We start from the raw sequence: 18492 nt of genomic DNA, 5'->3' as shown, positions 1-18492 counted from the left end.
CTTCACGGTAGGTGCCTCCAGGTTCTCACCTTCAGAGGGACTGCTCGGGTGTGGGTGTGGGCCCTGCCCTCCTGGGGTTCCGATTTGGCAGGAAAGACAGTCATGTAACCCTGACAGGACAGTCATAAGGGCTGTGATCCAGGGCAGGCAAGGGAGCTTGGAGTGAAGGCTTCTAACCTAGCCTGGGAGTCAAGGTGGGCTTCCAGAAGGAGAGACTGGAGGAGACAAAGGTCAAGAGAGCAGCAAGAGCAACATAGAGGGTGACCACTGGGGGCCTAGAAACGGCCTCCAGGAAATCGCAGGGGACAGCACTTTGAGGGCCAGGCCACAGAGCCCAGTGGCTTTGTCCTCATGACATAAAGCAGTCTCGGTTCGGACAGGATGTGACCACCCCTCGGTGTCCCGTGGGTCAGAGACCATGGCCCTGGCCCCTCCCCTCCTTGTGCAGCCACGGCCCGCCTCCCTCCCGCACAGCACTCACTGAATAGGTGCTGCAGATGAGCGAATTGTCCTCTTTGTGGAAGTAGATGCTGGTGATGGGGCAATGTCCCAGGGCAAAATGCTTCCCGCAGAAGGACTGAAGGCAATGGTAGTCTTGCATGTCCCACACACGAATATTCTGGGGGTGGAAAATCGGCAGGGAGGTCAAGAGTGGGTCCTCAGGGATGTGGCTGGCCCGAGGCCTGGGGGTGCTCCTGGGGGCACAGCCACCGTGCTAAGTCACTCCCACAGACCACAAGCCTATGACAGAGACACCGTGCATGTGTGCTTAGTCGCTCAGTCGTGTCTGACTCTCTGCGACCCCACAGACTGTAGCCTGCCAGGCTCCTCCATCCATTGTGTTTCCCAGGCAAGAATACTGGAGTGGATTGCCATGCCTTCCTCTATGGGATCTTCCCTATCTAGGGATCGAACCCGCATCCCTTACATCTCCTGCATTGGCAGGCGCGTTCTTTACCACTAGCTCCACCTGGGAAGCCCAGAGACATCGTTCAGTTCAGGTTCAGTTCAGTCGCTCAGTTCAGTTGCTCAATCATGTCTGACTCTTTGCAAACCCACGGACTGCAGCACGCCAGGCTTCCCTGTCCACCACCAACTCCTGAAGTTTACTCAAACTCATGTCCATTGAGTCAGTGATGCCATCCAACCATCTCATCCTCTGTCATCCCCTTCTCCTCCTGCCTTCAATCATTCCCAGCATCAGGGTCTCTTCAAACGAGTCAGTTCTTTGCATCAGGTGGCCAAAGTATTGGAGCTTCAGCTTCAGCATCGGTTCTTGCTTATGGTCAAATGAGGAAGCTGAGCGATACACACTACTCCCAGTTTCCTCCTCCCAAGGTGTCTATCCTGCTTGAGCACCTGCTGCTCATCAGCTGAGGATGGAGCCCTCACCAGGCCACCCGTGCCCCACCCCCAGACACTCAGCTCCGACCCCGGCCTCCCTCCAGTAAAGCCAGGTGGTGAACAGACAGAACTGCCAACATAGGGGCCCAAAAGGCCAGCCTGTCCCCCTGGGTGCCTCCCAGGATGAGGAAGTGTCCCCAGAGGGGCCCGTGGAAGTCCCTGCAGGACACTCCTCACCTGGGGGCATCGGCAGCAAGCTGGACAGGGCAGGGGCTTGAACCCACAGACCCCATCCACACCCTGGCTCTGCTCATCACTGACCGTGAGCGTCTGTTTCTGTCTCCCCACTCCTCCAGCCTCAGAATCTTCATCAGAGGTGACGATGCCCAGCTCACGGCACTGCCAGCAGCATTCCAGACAATAACAAGTGTGGGGTGTGCTGGGGAGCATGTCCTGGTGACCCAAGGGCCCTGCCTGCTCCTGATCTACTGAGTCCCAGAAGACACAACCTTGTCCCCTGCAGGAAGACACCTGCGACTGTTGATGTGCAACCTCCAGTAGGTGGGGAGAGACCCTGAACCCATAGCTCAGAGGAGCAGAGTAACGGACCTGAGCAGAGGAGCTCAGGCATTTGAAAAAGGTCCAGTCTGGCCCTGACAGCCAGGGCAGCCGAGAGAGGTCACTGGGAGAGCTGAGGGCAGCAAGTCTGGGTCTGGGGGAGGGGAAAGGCTCACCTGTGTTGTACATCTACTCTGTGCCAGTCAGGCCACTGCTCCTTTACCACCTGACCTCCTCTAAACCCCTCAACAGCCCTTCTCTGAATGAGGAGGCTGAGACCCAGTTAAGCAAAGGGCCCCACCCAGGGCCCCAAATTAAGTACCCAGGCTGGGCTACATGGAAACAGCTCTGGTGAGCAGCTCATAGCTGGGCTCAGGCTTCTATTGTGGTGGGGGGTGAGGTGGTCAGAGACCCATGGTGCCACCTGGGCACCCTCCTCTAGGCCTTCGGTCAGGGGTGGGACCATGGGCAGGGAGGTCCCACCAGTCCCTGAGCCTCAGGCCCCTGCCAACTGGCAGCCCCCTGGCTGACTGAGCTAGCTCACTATCCATGAGCCAGCATCTTTGGGAAACAGGGACTATGGGCAGGGGGGCATCAGGGCTGGGCTCCCCGAGGGTGACACCTTGTCCTTGGAGACGCTGAGAAGGATGCTGTTGTCCTTGTTGTTCACAACGATGTGTGTCACCGAAGTCTGATGCCCCTTCATCATCCACACAGGCTTTCTTGAGAAGAAGGGGTTCCACAGGCGGATGAGGGGGTCATAGCCACCAGTCACTGGAGTTGAAAATCGGGTATCAGCCACTAGGGGCTTGTGCTGGCACCTTGTCCTGGGCAGGCCTCAGACTCCAGCCAGGATTGGCAGACGATAGCTATTGTCACAACGCATCCGTGCCCTCCCCGCCCCATCCCCTCCATCACCAAGCCAAGCAAGCCCATGTCACCACTCCACCCCAGGTGCCCATGAGCAGGCACCGGAGCGGCCAGAGGCCAGGCGCCACGAGGCCTCCCCCTCAGCTCTGATGGGTCCCACACCCTCAGGATCCCTCAGCCTAGTTCTGCCAGACCAGCACCTTCCACGTGATAGAAAGGTCACTTACCCAGGACGTTCTTTCCTGGGCAGTAATCGAAGCAAAGAATCCCTTTTCTCAAATTCAGCACTGAAACCCTACAACAGCAAAGGAGGCAGGCTGGGACCAGTGGCCTTGGGAGAGCTTCTGAGCCTGGGGTGGGAGAAGCTGGAGGCAGGGCCGTGGGGGGTGGGGGTTACAGGGACAAGTCATTACCTCTCCATCCAAGGAGAGGAGCAGCCCCTGGGACCCTGCCCTGGGCTCACCCTGCAGCCCCCAGCTCATCGGGAACCAGCAGCGCCTGGAAGAGACGCCCACCCCCACCTGCATGTGAAGGTGAGAGCAGCCCCCAGAGCAGGAGACTTCACTCCATCGGCACCTTCACTCTCCTGGGATGAGGGTCCTCCCACCCAGGACGCAAACCCAAAGGCGGGGGAGGGGAGGGCCCCCAAAGGCTCGGGGGAGAGAATAAAGTTCCTGCTGCCTGCTGGTCCCTGTGTGGGGTACCGTCTTGTGAGTCACCGGCACCCTCACACAACCCTGAAGACTGTCAGCAGCCACGATGAGAACGTGGAAAGAAGGAGCTTGGCCAAGGAGGCGGGTGGGGGGTGGGGGAGGGGTGTCGGGACTCAGACCCAGCGTGGGCGTGACAGGAAGAGGAAGGAGGCTCAGAACCGGAGCCCCAGGAAAGTAAGAGGTGCGGTAGGGCTGGAGGGTAGGGGGGTTCAGGGGGTGCTCAGGAGGGCAGGTTGGCCCAGGCAGGGGTTCCGGGAAGGTCAGGGAGAAAGTCAAGCCCAATGGCCTCACAGGCCCCAGAGCCCTAGAAGCTCTGTGCCTTTGCATGTGCTGTTCCCTTATGTCCACACATCCTACCCCACCAACTCTTTCCACTCAAACTCTCCCTTCAAAACTCAACTCCAGGCCTTCACTGGTGGCACAGTGGATAAGAATCCTCCTGACGACACAGGGGGTACGGGTCGATGCCCAGTCCAGGAAGATTTCACATGCTGTGGAATGACTAAGCCCATGCGCCACAACTACTGAGCCCATGTGCTGAAACTACTGAGCCCATGTGCTGAAACTACTGAAGCCCGTGTACTAGAGCTTGTACTCTGCCACAAGAGAAGCCCCCGCAACGAGATGCCACCGCACTACAATGAAGAGTAGCCCCCACTCACAGCAACTAGAGAAAGCCCGCACACAGCAACGAAGACCCAGCACAGCCTTAAGTAAATAAACTCAACTCCAGCATGTTCTCAACCAAACTGGGCCTTGAACTGCTCCTCTGCCACTACCCAGGGGCCTAAACCTGCTTATCACCGTAGAGGCTCCCTCTCCTGAATTCCCATTATTCAGCCGAGCCCCAAATCCTCTTTGCCCACATCCCACCAGGGCCCAGGCCCCCTTCACTTCTGTATCAGCCTCCTTGGGTGGGGGCTCTTAACCTCCTGCCTTTCTCCCACTTCCCTGTGCTCCCCACTCCACAGCCAGAAGGATTCCTCTAAAACTCAAAGGTTCAAGAAAAGGATATGAAACACCTGTGTTGTCAAACCACATATGTCTCCCTCCATGCATATGTGTTGCAAAGGAATATTCTGGAAGAACTGTCACAAAATGTTACTAGAAATTATTTCAGGCTGATTCACCCATTTATTCAACCAAGGTTTCCCAGTTCCTATGCCCTTCCAGGATGAGCAGACAGGATGCTCCTGCCTTCACTGGAGCTTGCCTTCTAGAGGAAAACCGCCTGAGCGAGTAAAGAATAGAGAGACAAGGAAGTGGGCATATACCCATCATGGCAAGTCCTGCAGGGAAATAGACAGCTGGAGGAGACCAGGTCTGCAGGAGACTGCTGTGTGGAGAAGAGACTGAAAGGTCAGGGTGGGACTCAGGGAAGAAGTCCACAAGGCCACTCCAGAGGCAGAATTTGAGTTGACAGTGCCGGCCCCACCTGCAGAGGCCATGCCCCAAGAGGGTATCACCTGACTCACTGGAAAAGACCCTGATGCTGGGAAAGATTAAAGGCAGGAGGAGAAGAGGATGACAGAGAAAGAGATGATTGGAAGGCATCACGGACTCAATGGACGTGAGTTTGAGCAAGTTCCAGATGTTGGTGATGGACAGGGAAGCCTAGCGTGCTGCAGTCCAGGGGCGCGCAGCATTGGACACGACTGAGAGACTGAACAAGAGCAGTCAATGGTGCCACCTGCTGGCCAGGGTGTGAACTGCACTCACACATGAAATGGGGTTTGTGCACTTGTGTATATATTCTGCAATCCACCCCTAAAATATATCTCGATTTCCACTCCTGGCGGACTCCAGGCCACTATCATGTGTACCCTGAATTAATACAGTGGTGTCCTTACTGGTGTCCTTATTTCCCCTCCTGCCCATATACGGCTTCCCTCTTAGCTCAGTCGGTAAAGAATCTGCCTGCAATGCAGGAGACACAGGTTCGATTCCTGGGTCAGGAAGATCCCCTGAGAAGGAAATGGCAACCCACTCCAGTATTCTTGCCTAGAGAATCCCATGAACAGAGGAGCCTGGCGGGCTACAGTCTATGGGTTCACAAGAGTTGGACACGACTTAGCGACTAATACCACCACGACCACCACTTGCAACAGAGCAGCCAGAAAGATGCTCCGCATGTCAGACCACACCATTCCTCTGCTCAGAACCGTCCTAGAACCTTGCCCATCTAATTCCAAATCATAATAAAAAGATGCTTTCGAGACACTTGGGTAAAGATTAACTTGGACTAGTACTAGGAATATTAAAGTGTTAGTTGCTCAGTTGTGTCCAGCTCTTTCCAACCCCATGGACTGTAGCCCACCAGGCTCCTCTGTCTATGAGATTTTCCAGGCAAGAATACTGGAGTGGGTAGCCATTCTCTTCTTAAGGGGATCTTCTCAACCTAGGGATTAAATTTAGAAAGCATTATACTATTTCTCTACTTCTATGTGTTTAAAATCTTTCATAAAAGGAAAAATGTTTAAAAAACAAAAAAGCAGGCAGAGAGGAGCAATGCAAAGGCCTGGGGGCAGGAACATGCTCGAACCACGAGGGGGCCAGTGTGGCTGGGGTGGAAAGGCAGCAGGGCCAGCCACCGAGGCCCTCGTGGCCACAACGCGGTAATCCCCGTGACAGCCTCCTGCCATTGAGACCCAATAAAACAAGAACCTGAATGAAAGACAGATCACCAAGATGAGGTAATACTCCCACCAAATCAGAGGAACCAAACCAACAAACCAGCTCCAAGCAAAATGCCACCACACCACTTCCCTCAAAGCACAAAAAGCAAGATGGAAGCCTCCCCAACACCTCAGAGATATGCTCCCCTCCTCCAGCCTAGAGTTAGTTCCAGGACTTGAGGATTGGATAAGGGAATGGGGAGGCGGCCCCACAAGATTCCAGATTCATTTATGTTTGAATCTTTTTTACATATATACATATACCTGTGTGACTAACAGTTGATTTTATTTTCTTGGCTGCACAATGCAGCTTGTGGGATCTTAGCTGCCCAGTCATGGATGAAACCTGGGCCCTCAACAGTGAAATCATGGAACCCTAACCACTGGACCACCAGGTAATTCCTAACAGTTGATTTTCAAAAAATAAAAAAAGACAGCAGAAGAAAATATTCCCTCTGGGGTAAAGCAATAAAAAATGAAGGAAATATATTAGAACCATCTCCAAAGAATTAGTGTGGCCAACTACTGAACACAGGCCACGTACGGCACTCACTCACGTAAGCCTTGAGGTAAGTGAAGGGCTGTTATTGTCTCCTTTGACAACAGGAGGAAACTGAGGTTCACAGAAGTGAAGCAACTCACACTCATCCCTTCACTCAGAAAACATTTTTCTGACTGTCTCATACTATGTGCCAGCCTTTGTGCTGAATTTTGTGTATAGATAGGTGGATAAAAGAGACCTTATATTTTTGCTGCTGGTGGCAATGCCAGAATGGTTAAAACCAGACTCCATAAAAGTTCTCATCACAGGAAAGGAAAAAAGAAAGGTGTAACTGTGTGTGGTGATAGATGTTAACTAGACTGTGATCATTTCACAATATATGTGTTTAGTCACTCAGTTATGTGCGACTCTTTGGGACCCCATGGACCGTAGCATGCCAGGCTCCTCTGTCCGTGGGGATTCTCCAGGCAAGAACACTGGAGTGAGTTTCCATGCCCTCCTCCAGGGGAATCTTCCCAACCCAGGAATCGAACCCAGGTCTCCCACACTGCAGGTGAATTCTTTACTGACTGAGCCACCAGGGAAGCCCTCACAAATTATATATGAGTATCGAATCATTCTATGGCACACCTGAAACTTAATATAATATTATATGTCAATTTTCAAAACTGACAATCTCAATTTAAAAAAACAAAAAAACAGACTCCAGAGCCCACATTCCAACCACCACAGCCCACTGTTGGCTTTCAGGACACACAGTGGTTCTTCGTACCCAGCCTGATCCACAGGCCTCTGTACTGCCCACAGGAGAGTCCACTGTCCTGGAGGCAGGCCACCTCTCAGCAGTGACGGCCACGTGTGGCTAAAGTGAAGCCGGCATCCCAGAGTCAGCGTCACCACCCACCCCCTCCCAGCCCCACCACCTCTGCCTGGAAGTGGGTGCCCCTTACTTGAGGCTCTCTGGGACTTTGGATGGCAGCACTGTCAGCACCAGAGAGGACTTGTCAATGGCTGAACAGGAAGCCACCAGGTTCAGCTGGGGGATGAACTTGACCTGTTGACACCAGTTGAGGTGGAGAGCCTGGAAAGAGAGCGGTGGTGGTGGGAGACCCAACCCAAGCACAGTCGTCCAGGCCCAGCCCCACCTCGTCCAGGTCCAGCTCCCAGAAAGTGGCAGGTATCGGGCGCTAGAGGGGCTAGGAGATCCCGAGTCTAGTGCCTTCAACAAAGTGCTCCCGCCCCGCAGTTCTAGCCCAGGTCACGTGACCAGGACAGTATGGCCACCAGTTGTCCATGGAACAGGTGAGAAGCACTGAAATCTCCTGTCACGTGAACTCTTGTTTATAGATTAGAGGACAGGCTAGGTCAAGTGCATGCTAATACCATTCTCTGTGGCCCCATCCCAAAGTGGGAGGAAGGATGGATCCAAGTCTGCCTAGTCCACAGTCCCTGTCATCCACCCTCATCCCTAGTCGACAGGGAGCCAGTGCTTCCCGGCTCCCCCATACCCGCCTCGTGTTTGTCAGGATGAGGTATGCAGAATAAGAGGATGTCATCTGGTGCAACTTGGGTGGAAAAAAGGCTGCAACCCATAGGCAAGGGCATGGCCTGGCTGGATGCACTCTGAGGTCTGGCCCCATGCTTGGCCTACCAGTTGGGAGATTTCCCTCTCCAGGACAAGAATGGACAAGGTGACTGGAGGGGTCGTCAGGCACAGCTTGGTTTCACATGCGCTGTTTCACCAAGTGCCTGTCACAGTGAAGGCTGGAGGATGATTTTATTACCAATGGCTGAGGAAGCGATCAATCATGCCTATGTAACGAAGCCACCATAGAAACCCAAAAGGACAGGATTCAGAAAGCTTCTGGGTTGGAGAAAATGTACAGGGAGAGTGGGGACCCAGACAGGGGTGGGAGCTCCACCCACCTTCTGCCGTGCCTTCTGCATCTCTGCCACCTGGCTGTTCCTAAATTACATCTTTTCATTAAAAAAAAACAAAACGGTTATCTAGTAAAGTAAAACGTTTCTCCAAGTTCTGTGAGCTGCTCTGGCAAATTAATCGAACCCAAGGAGGTGGGTCATGGAAACATCATTTATGCTGGTGGGTCAGAAGCACAGGTGACAACCTGAACTTGCACTTGGCATCGGAAGTGAAGGGCAGTCTCATGGGACCCTTAACCCGCAGGGTCTGATGCTATCTTTGGGTAGACAGTGTTAGGATTGAGTTGAATTGTAGGAAAGCCAACTCGTGTCACAGAACAGCTCAGAGGTATGGGAGAAAAACAATCATTGTAACAGATGCCATAATCCTATATGCCAGGGGGTACCCAACCTCCAGGATCTAATGCCTGATGATCTGAGGTGGTGCTGATGTAACAATAATAGAAATAAAGTGCACAATAAATGTAATCACCCTGAAACCATCCCCCACCCCAGTCCATGGAAAAACTGTCCTCCATGAAACCGTTCCCTCATGCCAGGTTGGGGACCACTGCTATTAGCGCTGCAGTGAGGGGATGACGGCAGAGGCGGATGGCGGGCAGGGCTGTGCGAGGCTGGTTGGGGAGGACCTGAAGGAAGTAGAGGGGTGCGTACAGTAAGTGGGGGGAGAACATGGTAGCCTGAAGGAATGGCACGTGTCAAGGCCCTGCAGTGGGAAGGGCTCCATACTCAGAGAACAGCACAGTTTGCTGGCATTTCTGTGGCAGAGGGAGGAGAAGCGGGGTAGAGAGCAAGACCAGAAACAAGCCAGGGGCCAGAGCCCTTCCTGTCCTGGTCGTGGGTGCACTTGAGACTTTGTTCAAACAGGACAGCTACTGGGATTTTGAGCAAAGGAGTGACCTGACTATATTTCTAGCTCATCTTTCTTGAAGTTGCTGAATGCAGAAAGCACCATGTGGAGAAAGGAATTGGGCAATGGTGAGAAGCCACCCAGGAGGGGCGTGTCTGAGCAAGGAAGGTGGTGAGAGGGACCAGCCTTGCCTGGGGATTCTGCAGAAAGAGCCGGGCGGGATCCAGCAGGTGCCTCCACCCCTTCCTTCCCCAGATACCAGTGCCCAACGCCACAGACCCAAGGGCAGATCCACCTGCTGTGTTTATTTCTGAGTGGTACATGTGTACAGCTAGTTACCATGGAAGCAGCCAAGGAAAGAGCCCCCTTACCTTCAGCCGGTAACTTCTATACATAGGGGACTTCTCACTTAGAAGCCTCTGGGTAGAAACGTTGGTCCAGTTATCTGATAGGGGAGAAAATCAAGGCCCAGGTCACCAGGTCTTCCCATTTGCAGCACAAACAAGACCTCAAAAGCAAGACCCCTTGAGCTGGTTTGCAACTCCCATGCATCTCAAACGGCATTCCCATACAAAGGCTTGCTCAAGCCTACCTGTGTCCTGGCAAGTTCAGTGCAGACACTGAACTGGGCACCCAGAAAACAGACCCGAGCCGATAAACACCGCTGCCCAGAATCCCCCTGTCAGCCCCTGGCAGAGCTGGAGCCAGATTTTAGAGACTCAAGTCTCCCCTGTTGAGTCTCCATTAGAGAGCTCGGACTCCGCAGGGGCAGAGAATGAACTGAGATCCTGGGCTCTTATTCATTCTGAAAACAGTCATTTGGGAGTTTGTCATTCTGCTTCAAACTACATGCCCCATCTTGTCTGGCAAACACAAGTTCCAAGAAGAAGTTGCATGCATGCATCGTAAAGCAAGCATGTCTGGAGCATGTGTGGTGAGCACAGCCCTGCCCCTCCACTTTCTCTCCTTCCACCTTCTAGCAAATCCATGAACTGAATGTGTTCATCCCCATTCGAATAAGGGAACCGAGGTACAGAGAGGTTAAGCAACGGGGTCCAGGTCACACAGAGCTGGTCTGTCCAGCCCCTCCCAAGTCAACACACTGCTGGATGCCCCTTCTTGTTTGTCCCCAGCCTCCAGGCAGCATGTGGTGTGGAAAGACTCCCATCCAACACTCCAGTCTCATCTGCCTCCCTTCCAATTTCCTGTCCACCACTCAGCTCAAAGACCACCACAACCTCCTGTGCCAATCTGCAGGGTGGCATAGAGTGTCCAGGGTAGGCTGGCTCAGGGCAGGGTGGGCACCAGGGGTAGAGGCTGATGAGGCAGGCACATGGGGTGCCAGACCCCTTCTGCGTCCAGGACAGGACCCATCTTCCACCTGGCCAGTGATGGATGCTGCCCAACAAGCTAGGCAGGAGATGTCACCAAGGCCTGGGAGCCCCTGGAGAGAGTCCTGCTCAGAAACTCCAACTGGAAGCTCAAGCGGCCGCTCTGGAGTCCTGGATGGAGGGGAGTCAGTGTTCCTGGGGGCTGGGGCCCCTAGTGGCCTCCGCCTCCCCTAGATGGATGTGGAGCGGCCTGGAGGACTGACACTGTGGGTTGAAGCCTCGATCCTGGCCAGGGTCCAGTCCAGACAAGCCCCGGACAGCCCCAGACTCCGAGGCCGTGGGATCCCTTGCCACTTGGCAGAGCATCCCCAAACAGCACCCTCCAGCATTTAGTCAGCTTGAGATACAGCCCAGCAAGAGGTTCAAGTGCCAGCTCTGGGGCAGACTGCCTGCCTGGGATCTCAGTCGTCACTGTGGGGCCTGTGCAAGCCTTCACCCCCTTTAGCCTCCCCTGCTCCTCCCTTAACAGACGGTGAAACATCAGCCGCTCCTGGCACAGGTGAACTGCAGGAGGTGCTCAGCCCCCAAGGGCTCGGTGAAGGTCACGTGCTGGTTCATGCTGGGGAGGTGGGCTTTCCTCCGGGCCCCACAGAGCCCACCTTCAGGGCAGCCTCTCAGCTCCGCCCCACTGCCCACCCACAGGCAGCTCCTAGCCACGGGGAGCAGAACTCTGCTCACACGATGGAGGAAGCATGCCCTGTCCCAAGGCCCAGAGGGGTCACACAGCTGCCACAGGTTTTCTCTCCCTGGGATGAGGAGGGTTCTGAAGACTCCCTGCTTCAGCCCCCAAACCAGCTCTCACAGGCACAATTTCCCACCTTCAGAGAGACTGCCCGTCTCCTCAGCCCTGTCCCTGCCCCGCTGTCCCCCACCCCCTACCCCCTATAGGTGGTTCTGAGCTGAGCACACGGGTGTACCACCTCCCCAGGGATGGGACAGGGAGGAGCTCCCAGGACAGGACCATCTCCTCCGACTCCCCACGTCTCCCTACCCCATTTGGAGGTCCTGGGGAGGACTCGGGGGTTGAAGAGGCCGGTGGTCACATCGTCAGAGGTGAAGATGATCACATTGCCTTTGGTGTCCCCATAGCAGAACACAGCCCTGTGATAGTCCGACCTGGGAACAGGGAGACAGAGGAGATCGCGGAGCAGCTAAGCACATCCGGCACCACCGCCCACCCCTCCCTGGCTTCCGAGGCCCTCCTCCACCTCAGAAGGGAGGGCAGAGCCCACACAGCTTTCCAGCCTGGACCCCAACAGCCAACAAACATGGGCCCAGCCACCCGGATCCAGACCATCAGGGAACCAGGTCCAAGAGAAATCAGCACATTTTAAAAAAGCAAAATAAATGGCTCCCTGGTCCTTCGGCTGCTCTTTGCCAGGTCACCCTACCGATGGACCATGACATGCTCAGAGCCCTCAGGCCACAGCAGGACAGGTCAGCTTTGATGGCTGACCTGGTGCGGGAGGGAAAGGAAGAGGAGCTGACGACGACTCTGCGGTCTGAGTGACCCCGAAGAGGGGCCTGAAAGAGGAGCGGCTTGGGGGAAAGAGGACATAGGCACAGAGGGTGGGGTCACTCCAGAGCCGCTTCCAGAGAGGTTTTCTGGAGACCCCAGACCCACGGAGTGATGCGGCTGCTGCCAAGACCCTGCAGCGCTCTCCCAGGATTCTCACCAGTAATTCATGGTCAGGACGCAGCTGTCCAGATCGGTGAAGGTGAAGACCCGGGCACATTTGTGGCTACTGATATCAAAGAACTCTGGGGAAGAGACAGAGGAGGAGGCCCGCATGGGAACCCAAACCCGTGTCCCAGGCCCGGGGTTGGGGGGTGGTATCTCTGGTGATGGTGAGCAGCCTCACTAGTCACCACTTAGCAGTCCTCCCAGGGGACTCCAGTCCAGCTCCTGGTTGGCTGAGCGACAGATCTCTCCAAGTGCAAATGCATGGCTCCCAGTGGCCGGGCGCAGGCCTGGGGAGCAGCGGGGACTCACCTATCTTCTGGTCCGTGGACGCAATGGCCACCAGGTTCATGTTGTGCAGACACACCATGTCAATGACCCACATCTGCTGGCTGTGGAACGGATGGATCTGGTAAAGCTGCCAGAGGGGGACAGAGGAGACCTGGTCTGGGGCGGCTCACCCGGAAGACCACAGGAGAACAGGGTCCCCACAAACCCTCTCCTGTCCCCTGAGGCCCCAGAGCCAGGCACAGACCTGGTGAGGAGCCCAGCCTTACCACCAACTACAATGATGGGGCCTTGGATAAGCTTCCAATTTAAAAACCAATTTCCATGTCTGTAAAATGCTTGCTCCTTGGAAGAAAAGCTATGACAAACCTAGGCAGTGTATTAAAAAGCAGAGACATCACTGCGCCGACAAAGGTCCTTCTACTCAAAGCTCTGGTTTTTCCAGTAGCCATGTATGGATGTGAGAGTTGGACCATAAAGAAGGCTGAGTGCCAAAGATTTGATGCTTTTGAACTGTGGTATTGGAGAAGACTCTTGAGAGTCCCTTGGACAGCAAGGAGATCAAACCAGTCTATCCTAAAAGAAATTAACCCTGAATATTTACTTGTAGGACTGATGCTGAAGCTAAAGCTCCAATACTTTGACCACCTGATGTGAAGAGCCAACTGGTTGGAAAAGACCCTGATGCCGGGAAAGACTGAAGGCAGGAGGAGAAGGGGACGAGAGGATGAGATGGTTGGATGGCATCACCAACTCAGTGAACATGAGTCTGAACAAACTCCGGGAGACAGTGAAGGATAGAGAAGCCTGGCGTGCTGCAGTCCACAGAGTCACAAAGAGTCAGACACAACTGAGCAACAGAACAACAAAAATTGGGCTTATAGAACACTTAGCCTCACAACCCCTTTCTAGAGCAGTTTGACAAGCTCATCAAAGTTTTAAATGTGCAGTTTGTGATCCTGGGATCCATTTCCAAGAGGCATCATCTGATGTGTTTGCAGGTATTCACAGGGAAGTGTAAGCAGGAACGGACACTGCTGCCCAGCTGTGATAGCAACAGGCCAGACATTGCCTGGAAAGGATGCCCTACATAAACCCACACACCAACCGCTCGCTGCCCAGACATTAGGAACGAGGGAGCTGTGTACATGCAAGGCAGAAAAGTTACCAAGATCTGTTATTAAGTGAAAAAGTGAGGTGAAAAGCAGCATTCTAATGTGCTACCGTTTGTGAATTTAAATAGAAAGGTGGGGGGTGTGTACAGGCTGGTCGCTGCAGTTGCCTCCAGTGAACAGAATTAGGGACGGAGAGAGACAGAGAAACTGACTTTTCCACACCTGCCCCTCAATGCCTGAATCTTTTTTCTCCGATTTTTACTGAGATATAATTGATACCTAACATTGGTATTCATTCTGTTTGTTTTGCCTGAATCTTGTTTACCATCTGCCAGTGTCACCTGGCTTACGAGAAACCGTCCTGCCAGGTTGTGAGGAATGAATGGAACCATGACAGACGAAGCATCTGAGTGCTGCCTGGCATTGGGGGGAGCTGGGCCAGGCAGGGGTGCCTCCCGCCCTGGTGCCAGCCTCACACAACTCTTACACAGACAGAACCTGAGCTGGCATTCCCGGCGGGGGACACCCCATGCAAAGATGGGTCAGCAGAAATGAGCGGCGCTATCCAGGGAAGAGGAGGAATCTGCATTTTACTCCCTGAATAATGCCACGCAGGCTCTGAACTGTCCCATCAGAACCCAGAGCAGCAAGAGCAGGGGCCTGCACTGACAGCAGGGATGGTGAGGACAATGGACCAGGGCCCCAGAAGCCCCTCTCTGGCACTAGGCTAGGGTCTCACCCACACGCAATGGAGGTGATGGTAATGCCCATCACACACACCCCCCACTACATACACATACACACACGCTGGTGTTCAGACTAGAAACAGACCCCTGGGAAGTCTCAGAGACTTGCCCAAGCTTGCACAGCTGGTAAGTGAAGCCCAGACTCTGGGGCTTTCAGTCTGTACGACCGTGGACCTACAGTGAGTGTGTGAGGCTGGTGTTTGGTGGCTTACTCTTGCCAACATCCACTTGCCCAAGCAGCCCGCAGGGAAGGAGACCCACGTCTGCGGCCCTCTAGGGGACCCTCCCTCTGTCCTCTTTGTCCCTCCCAGACTGTGGCCCTTGGGAGCGCTGAGGTGACCATGTAGAGCCACAAGCAGAATCTCAGGCTATAATATGTTCCCCCAATAAGCACAGAAGAGAAAAAGAGGGTGGAATGTGCCAGAAACCCCAGCCTCAGGAACACAGGGACAAATTTCCAGGAGCACCCAAGAGAGTTCCTGGAACTCCACAGACCTCGGTTCCCTCCTTCGGCCACCAGGGATGGGGGGATGATCTAGAATCCTCCTGCCCCGAAGGATGACATGACCCCCGATGCAACTAGGAAACACTCTGCAGGCACACACCATGCTCACTCAGCCTCCTCTGAAGAGCAGGGCTTCCTCGTCTGCTGGAGGAGGCTGGACTGGCCTGGCAATGCCAAGTCCGCAGCGGGTGTTTCTGAGCATTTTATCATTCACCGCACTGGGCCGGGAGCCAACGGCTCAGATGACCGTGGTGATGACAATGTCGGCTTATGTTGGTTGGGCGCTTGCTGTGTGCCTTGTCCTGCTCCAAGCACCAGGCATGGATTATGTTGTGATAATGCTCCCAGCAGCCCTGTGTGTAGGGGTTGCTATTACTAGGCCCATTTGACAGATGAGGAAACTGATACATGGAGAGCGCTCTAGTCACTTCCAAGGTCACACAGCTGAGAGATGGTGCAGTCAGGGCTCTACGCCTGGCAGTTGGGCTCCAAGGCCCATGTTCGTAGTCACTGTGACTTCCTCCCTCGTCCAAGCAGAAGATCTGAACCAGCAGGACTTGGTGGTGGAGCGGGTGGGACAGGGACAGGAGGTTGATCACAAGAAGCTTGGTGGATGGTGATGCCATTCACTGCCCTGGGGTCACAGGACAAGGAAGTCTGGTGGATAAGGTGGGCTACAGTGACAGTCAGTTTGGACCAAGTGGGTTGAGGGTGTCTGTTGGGCATACAAGTTCAGTGGACATCCAGGTGGTATCCTAGTCTCAGAAGAGAAGTGTGAGGCTCATGGCCCCACAGAGAAGCCAGACCTGCCCCCAAGAGCAAGCACGGATGCCTAGCCCACAAGCATGGATGCCTATCCCACAAGCCCAGAAGAGGAGCCTGCTGGGCATGAAGGCAGAGGCTCTTCGACCACCCCTGTGTGCCCCGCTCACCCTGAAGGAGCTGGTCAGCGTGAAAGACTCCGACCAGAACTGCAGGATGCCGTTCTTGGTGACAGTCAGGAAATGCCCAATCTTCTTGAGCCGCTGGACTAAGAACTCCACTTTCACAATCTCACACCCATGATTCCTGTGGAAGGTGATGAGAGGGAAGCCCAGGCCAAAGTGGGAAAACGCCCAGAGGAGGACAGACAAGCTTCCCACACCCGCACCCAGAGAAACTCGCTCCTTGAGACGCGGGTTCTGCCTCTCCCCCAGGGGACTGTCACCACTAACAACGGTGGCCAGAAAGAGAGGAGACCCACGAATGATGCTGCGGTGACACGGGGATCCCAAGTCATAAGTTTAACCCATGAAATAGCCAGTCAGCTTCTTCATGATGGGAGGGGCCAGACGAGACAGGGAATAGATGTTCTTTTAAGGGAAAAACAGCCCACGGAAGGCAAGTAGAGTGGGCTTGTGATGAAAACTGTGAAATAACAGTGTATCCAGCCACAACTCTAGTGCTTAGAGATGGAGAAGGGACTCAGGAAGGGGCGCAGGTGCAGGCCAGCCCCAGCCTTGTCCAGACACACCCTTCAGCCCAGGCAGAGGCTCCTTACAGGGGGATGATCCTCATGGGAAGGTGGAAGCGTAGGCGGTACTGGCCCCTCATCATTTTCTCCTTCCCCTGGAACTCGCGCATCACATAGTCCACGTACTCCTGCTGCCTCGGGAAGAAGCGCCAGCAGGGTGGGTGTCAGCCAAACCAAGCACCGGCTTCCAGTGCCTTCCCCTTCGCCCCCAGCCCCTTCCAAGGGTCTCTGGGAGCCCCCGGAGGCTCTGGTGGAGGGAGGCTGCCAAGCACCAGTGCTGTTCTTGGATCTACATTGTGCAGAGGGCCTATTTGCACATGTAGGTGAAGATGGCACAACAGCACCTCCCACCTTATCTCATGTCTGTAATTCTATATGATCCTCACCTCGATCCACAGCTGGCATCTCCTTGGAGTCCCTTTATTCCTCCCACTGTACAGATAATAAGACTGAGACCCACATAAGTATAGATGAGTTGCCCCAGCTCTTATATCAAGTCAATAGCAGGGAAGCACCCCTAAGCCACAACAACTCTAGGCTCTATTGAGCAGCCTCACGAAAATATCGCCAAGGCCAGAGAGAACCACCAAGTGAAGCCATAACAAGACACAGGGAGCTGTGAGGAAAGACCATGGTGTAGATGACAGAGTGCTAGAAACATGCTTAGTATAGAATATTAAGAGAAATGGGCAGTGGAGGTTCAAGAAGGAAGGGACATATGTATACTTATGACTGATTCACATTGTTGTATGGCAGAAACCATAAAGCAATTATCTTCCAATTGAAAGTAAATTTTAAAAAAGAAATAAAAGCAAAAACCACACATAAAAACAGAATGTACGTCTATGCTTGGGGGGAGGTATGACAGAGTTGACTACACATGGGCTCTTGAAGGAAAATCCCTAGGTCTGAAGACTGACTCAGCTAAAGTAACTCTGTAAGCTCGGGCCAGTTTATTCTTCTTTTGCCTCAGTTTCCTAGTCTCTCAAATAGAGGTACATTACCAGCACCTACCCCATGGGATTCCCGAGAGGTTTGAGTATAATATTTAGGCTACTTAGATCAATTCTGCTGTAAATGCTAGTTGTCATTGTCAGCATTTCTATATCAATACATCAGACTGATTTTTTTTTGTACTTTACTGTGTTCTGCATTCTTAAATGTTGTATATGCTCATTGTAGAACATTTAAAATTGGAGCAGGGGGTAGGTATGCTGCATGAGGGCATATTAGGCTCTAAAACTCTGACTTTTTGTGATTTAACAGACACTGAGTGAGCACCAAGGGCCACGAGACGGTTGTGGCATTGGCTGGAGCCCCCTTAGTCAAATGGGAGGCCGGTGTGCAGGCGTGTTACATGGCAGCTGCAGGCCTCTGCTGCTCACCGCTGGGGGCACAGCCGGCTTCACGCAGGGGTCACTGGCCTTTGTCACACTCTCCTGTCCCCTGGAGGGGAACAAGCTGCAACAAGTCCAGTTCTCAGGAGTCTCAAGAGGGCCCCCTTGAAGACTCCAAGTATTCCCTCTACCCAGAAGGTCCCCCAGAATCTGCCCCCCGATCCTCAGCCCTCCTTGTGCTCCTCTGACCAGCCACGGCCCATGCCTTCGAGCCTCCCCCCAGCTCTCTGAGGCAGCAGGGGCGCCCTCCTCACCCAGGTGATGAAGCCATTACAGTTCAAGTCCACCTTCAAAAACAGCGCCTCCAGCATCTCTTCTGACATATTGCTCAGAATCTTCTTCACAGCCTTAATGAAAGTCTTCATGTCCAGGGCTTCAAGAGAGAGAAGGGAGAACACCGTCC

At 53.9% G+C, this 18492-nt stretch overlaps 1 protein-coding gene across 1 annotated transcript in view; it reads right to left on the bottom strand.

Annotated features, from left to right (window-relative positions):
- EFCAB8 (EF-hand calcium binding domain 8) overlaps positions 1-18492 on the bottom strand; it is a 51940-nt gene that overhangs the window by 20719 nt on the left and 12729 nt on the right. Inside the window, exons 4-14 of the mRNA XM_061127069.1 lie at positions 18344-18462; positions 16720-16823; positions 16112-16247; positions 12838-12943; positions 12521-12605; positions 11836-11960; positions 9825-9898; positions 7613-7743; positions 3000-3067; positions 2525-2676; positions 482-619 (exon numbers count right to left, since the gene is read on the bottom strand). Coding sequence (XP_060983052.1) covers positions 482-619; positions 2525-2676; positions 3000-3067; positions 7613-7743; positions 9825-9898; positions 11836-11960; positions 12521-12605; positions 12838-12943; positions 16112-16247; positions 16720-16823; positions 18344-18462 — 1238 coding nt within the window. The remainder of the gene's footprint in view (positions 1-481; positions 620-2524; positions 2677-2999; positions 3068-7612; positions 7744-9824; positions 9899-11835; positions 11961-12520; positions 12606-12837; positions 12944-16111; positions 16248-16719; positions 16824-18343; positions 18463-18492) is intronic.

The sequence above is a fragment of the Dama dama genome, chromosome 23 (assembly GCF_033118175.1).
Source record: "Dama dama isolate Ldn47 chromosome 23, ASM3311817v1, whole genome shotgun sequence".
Classification (NCBI taxonomy): Eukaryota; Metazoa; Chordata; class Mammalia; order Artiodactyla; family Cervidae; genus Dama; species Dama dama.
Note: the sequence above shows the minus strand (reverse complement) of the source record. Positions and strands in the feature narration are given on the sequence as shown.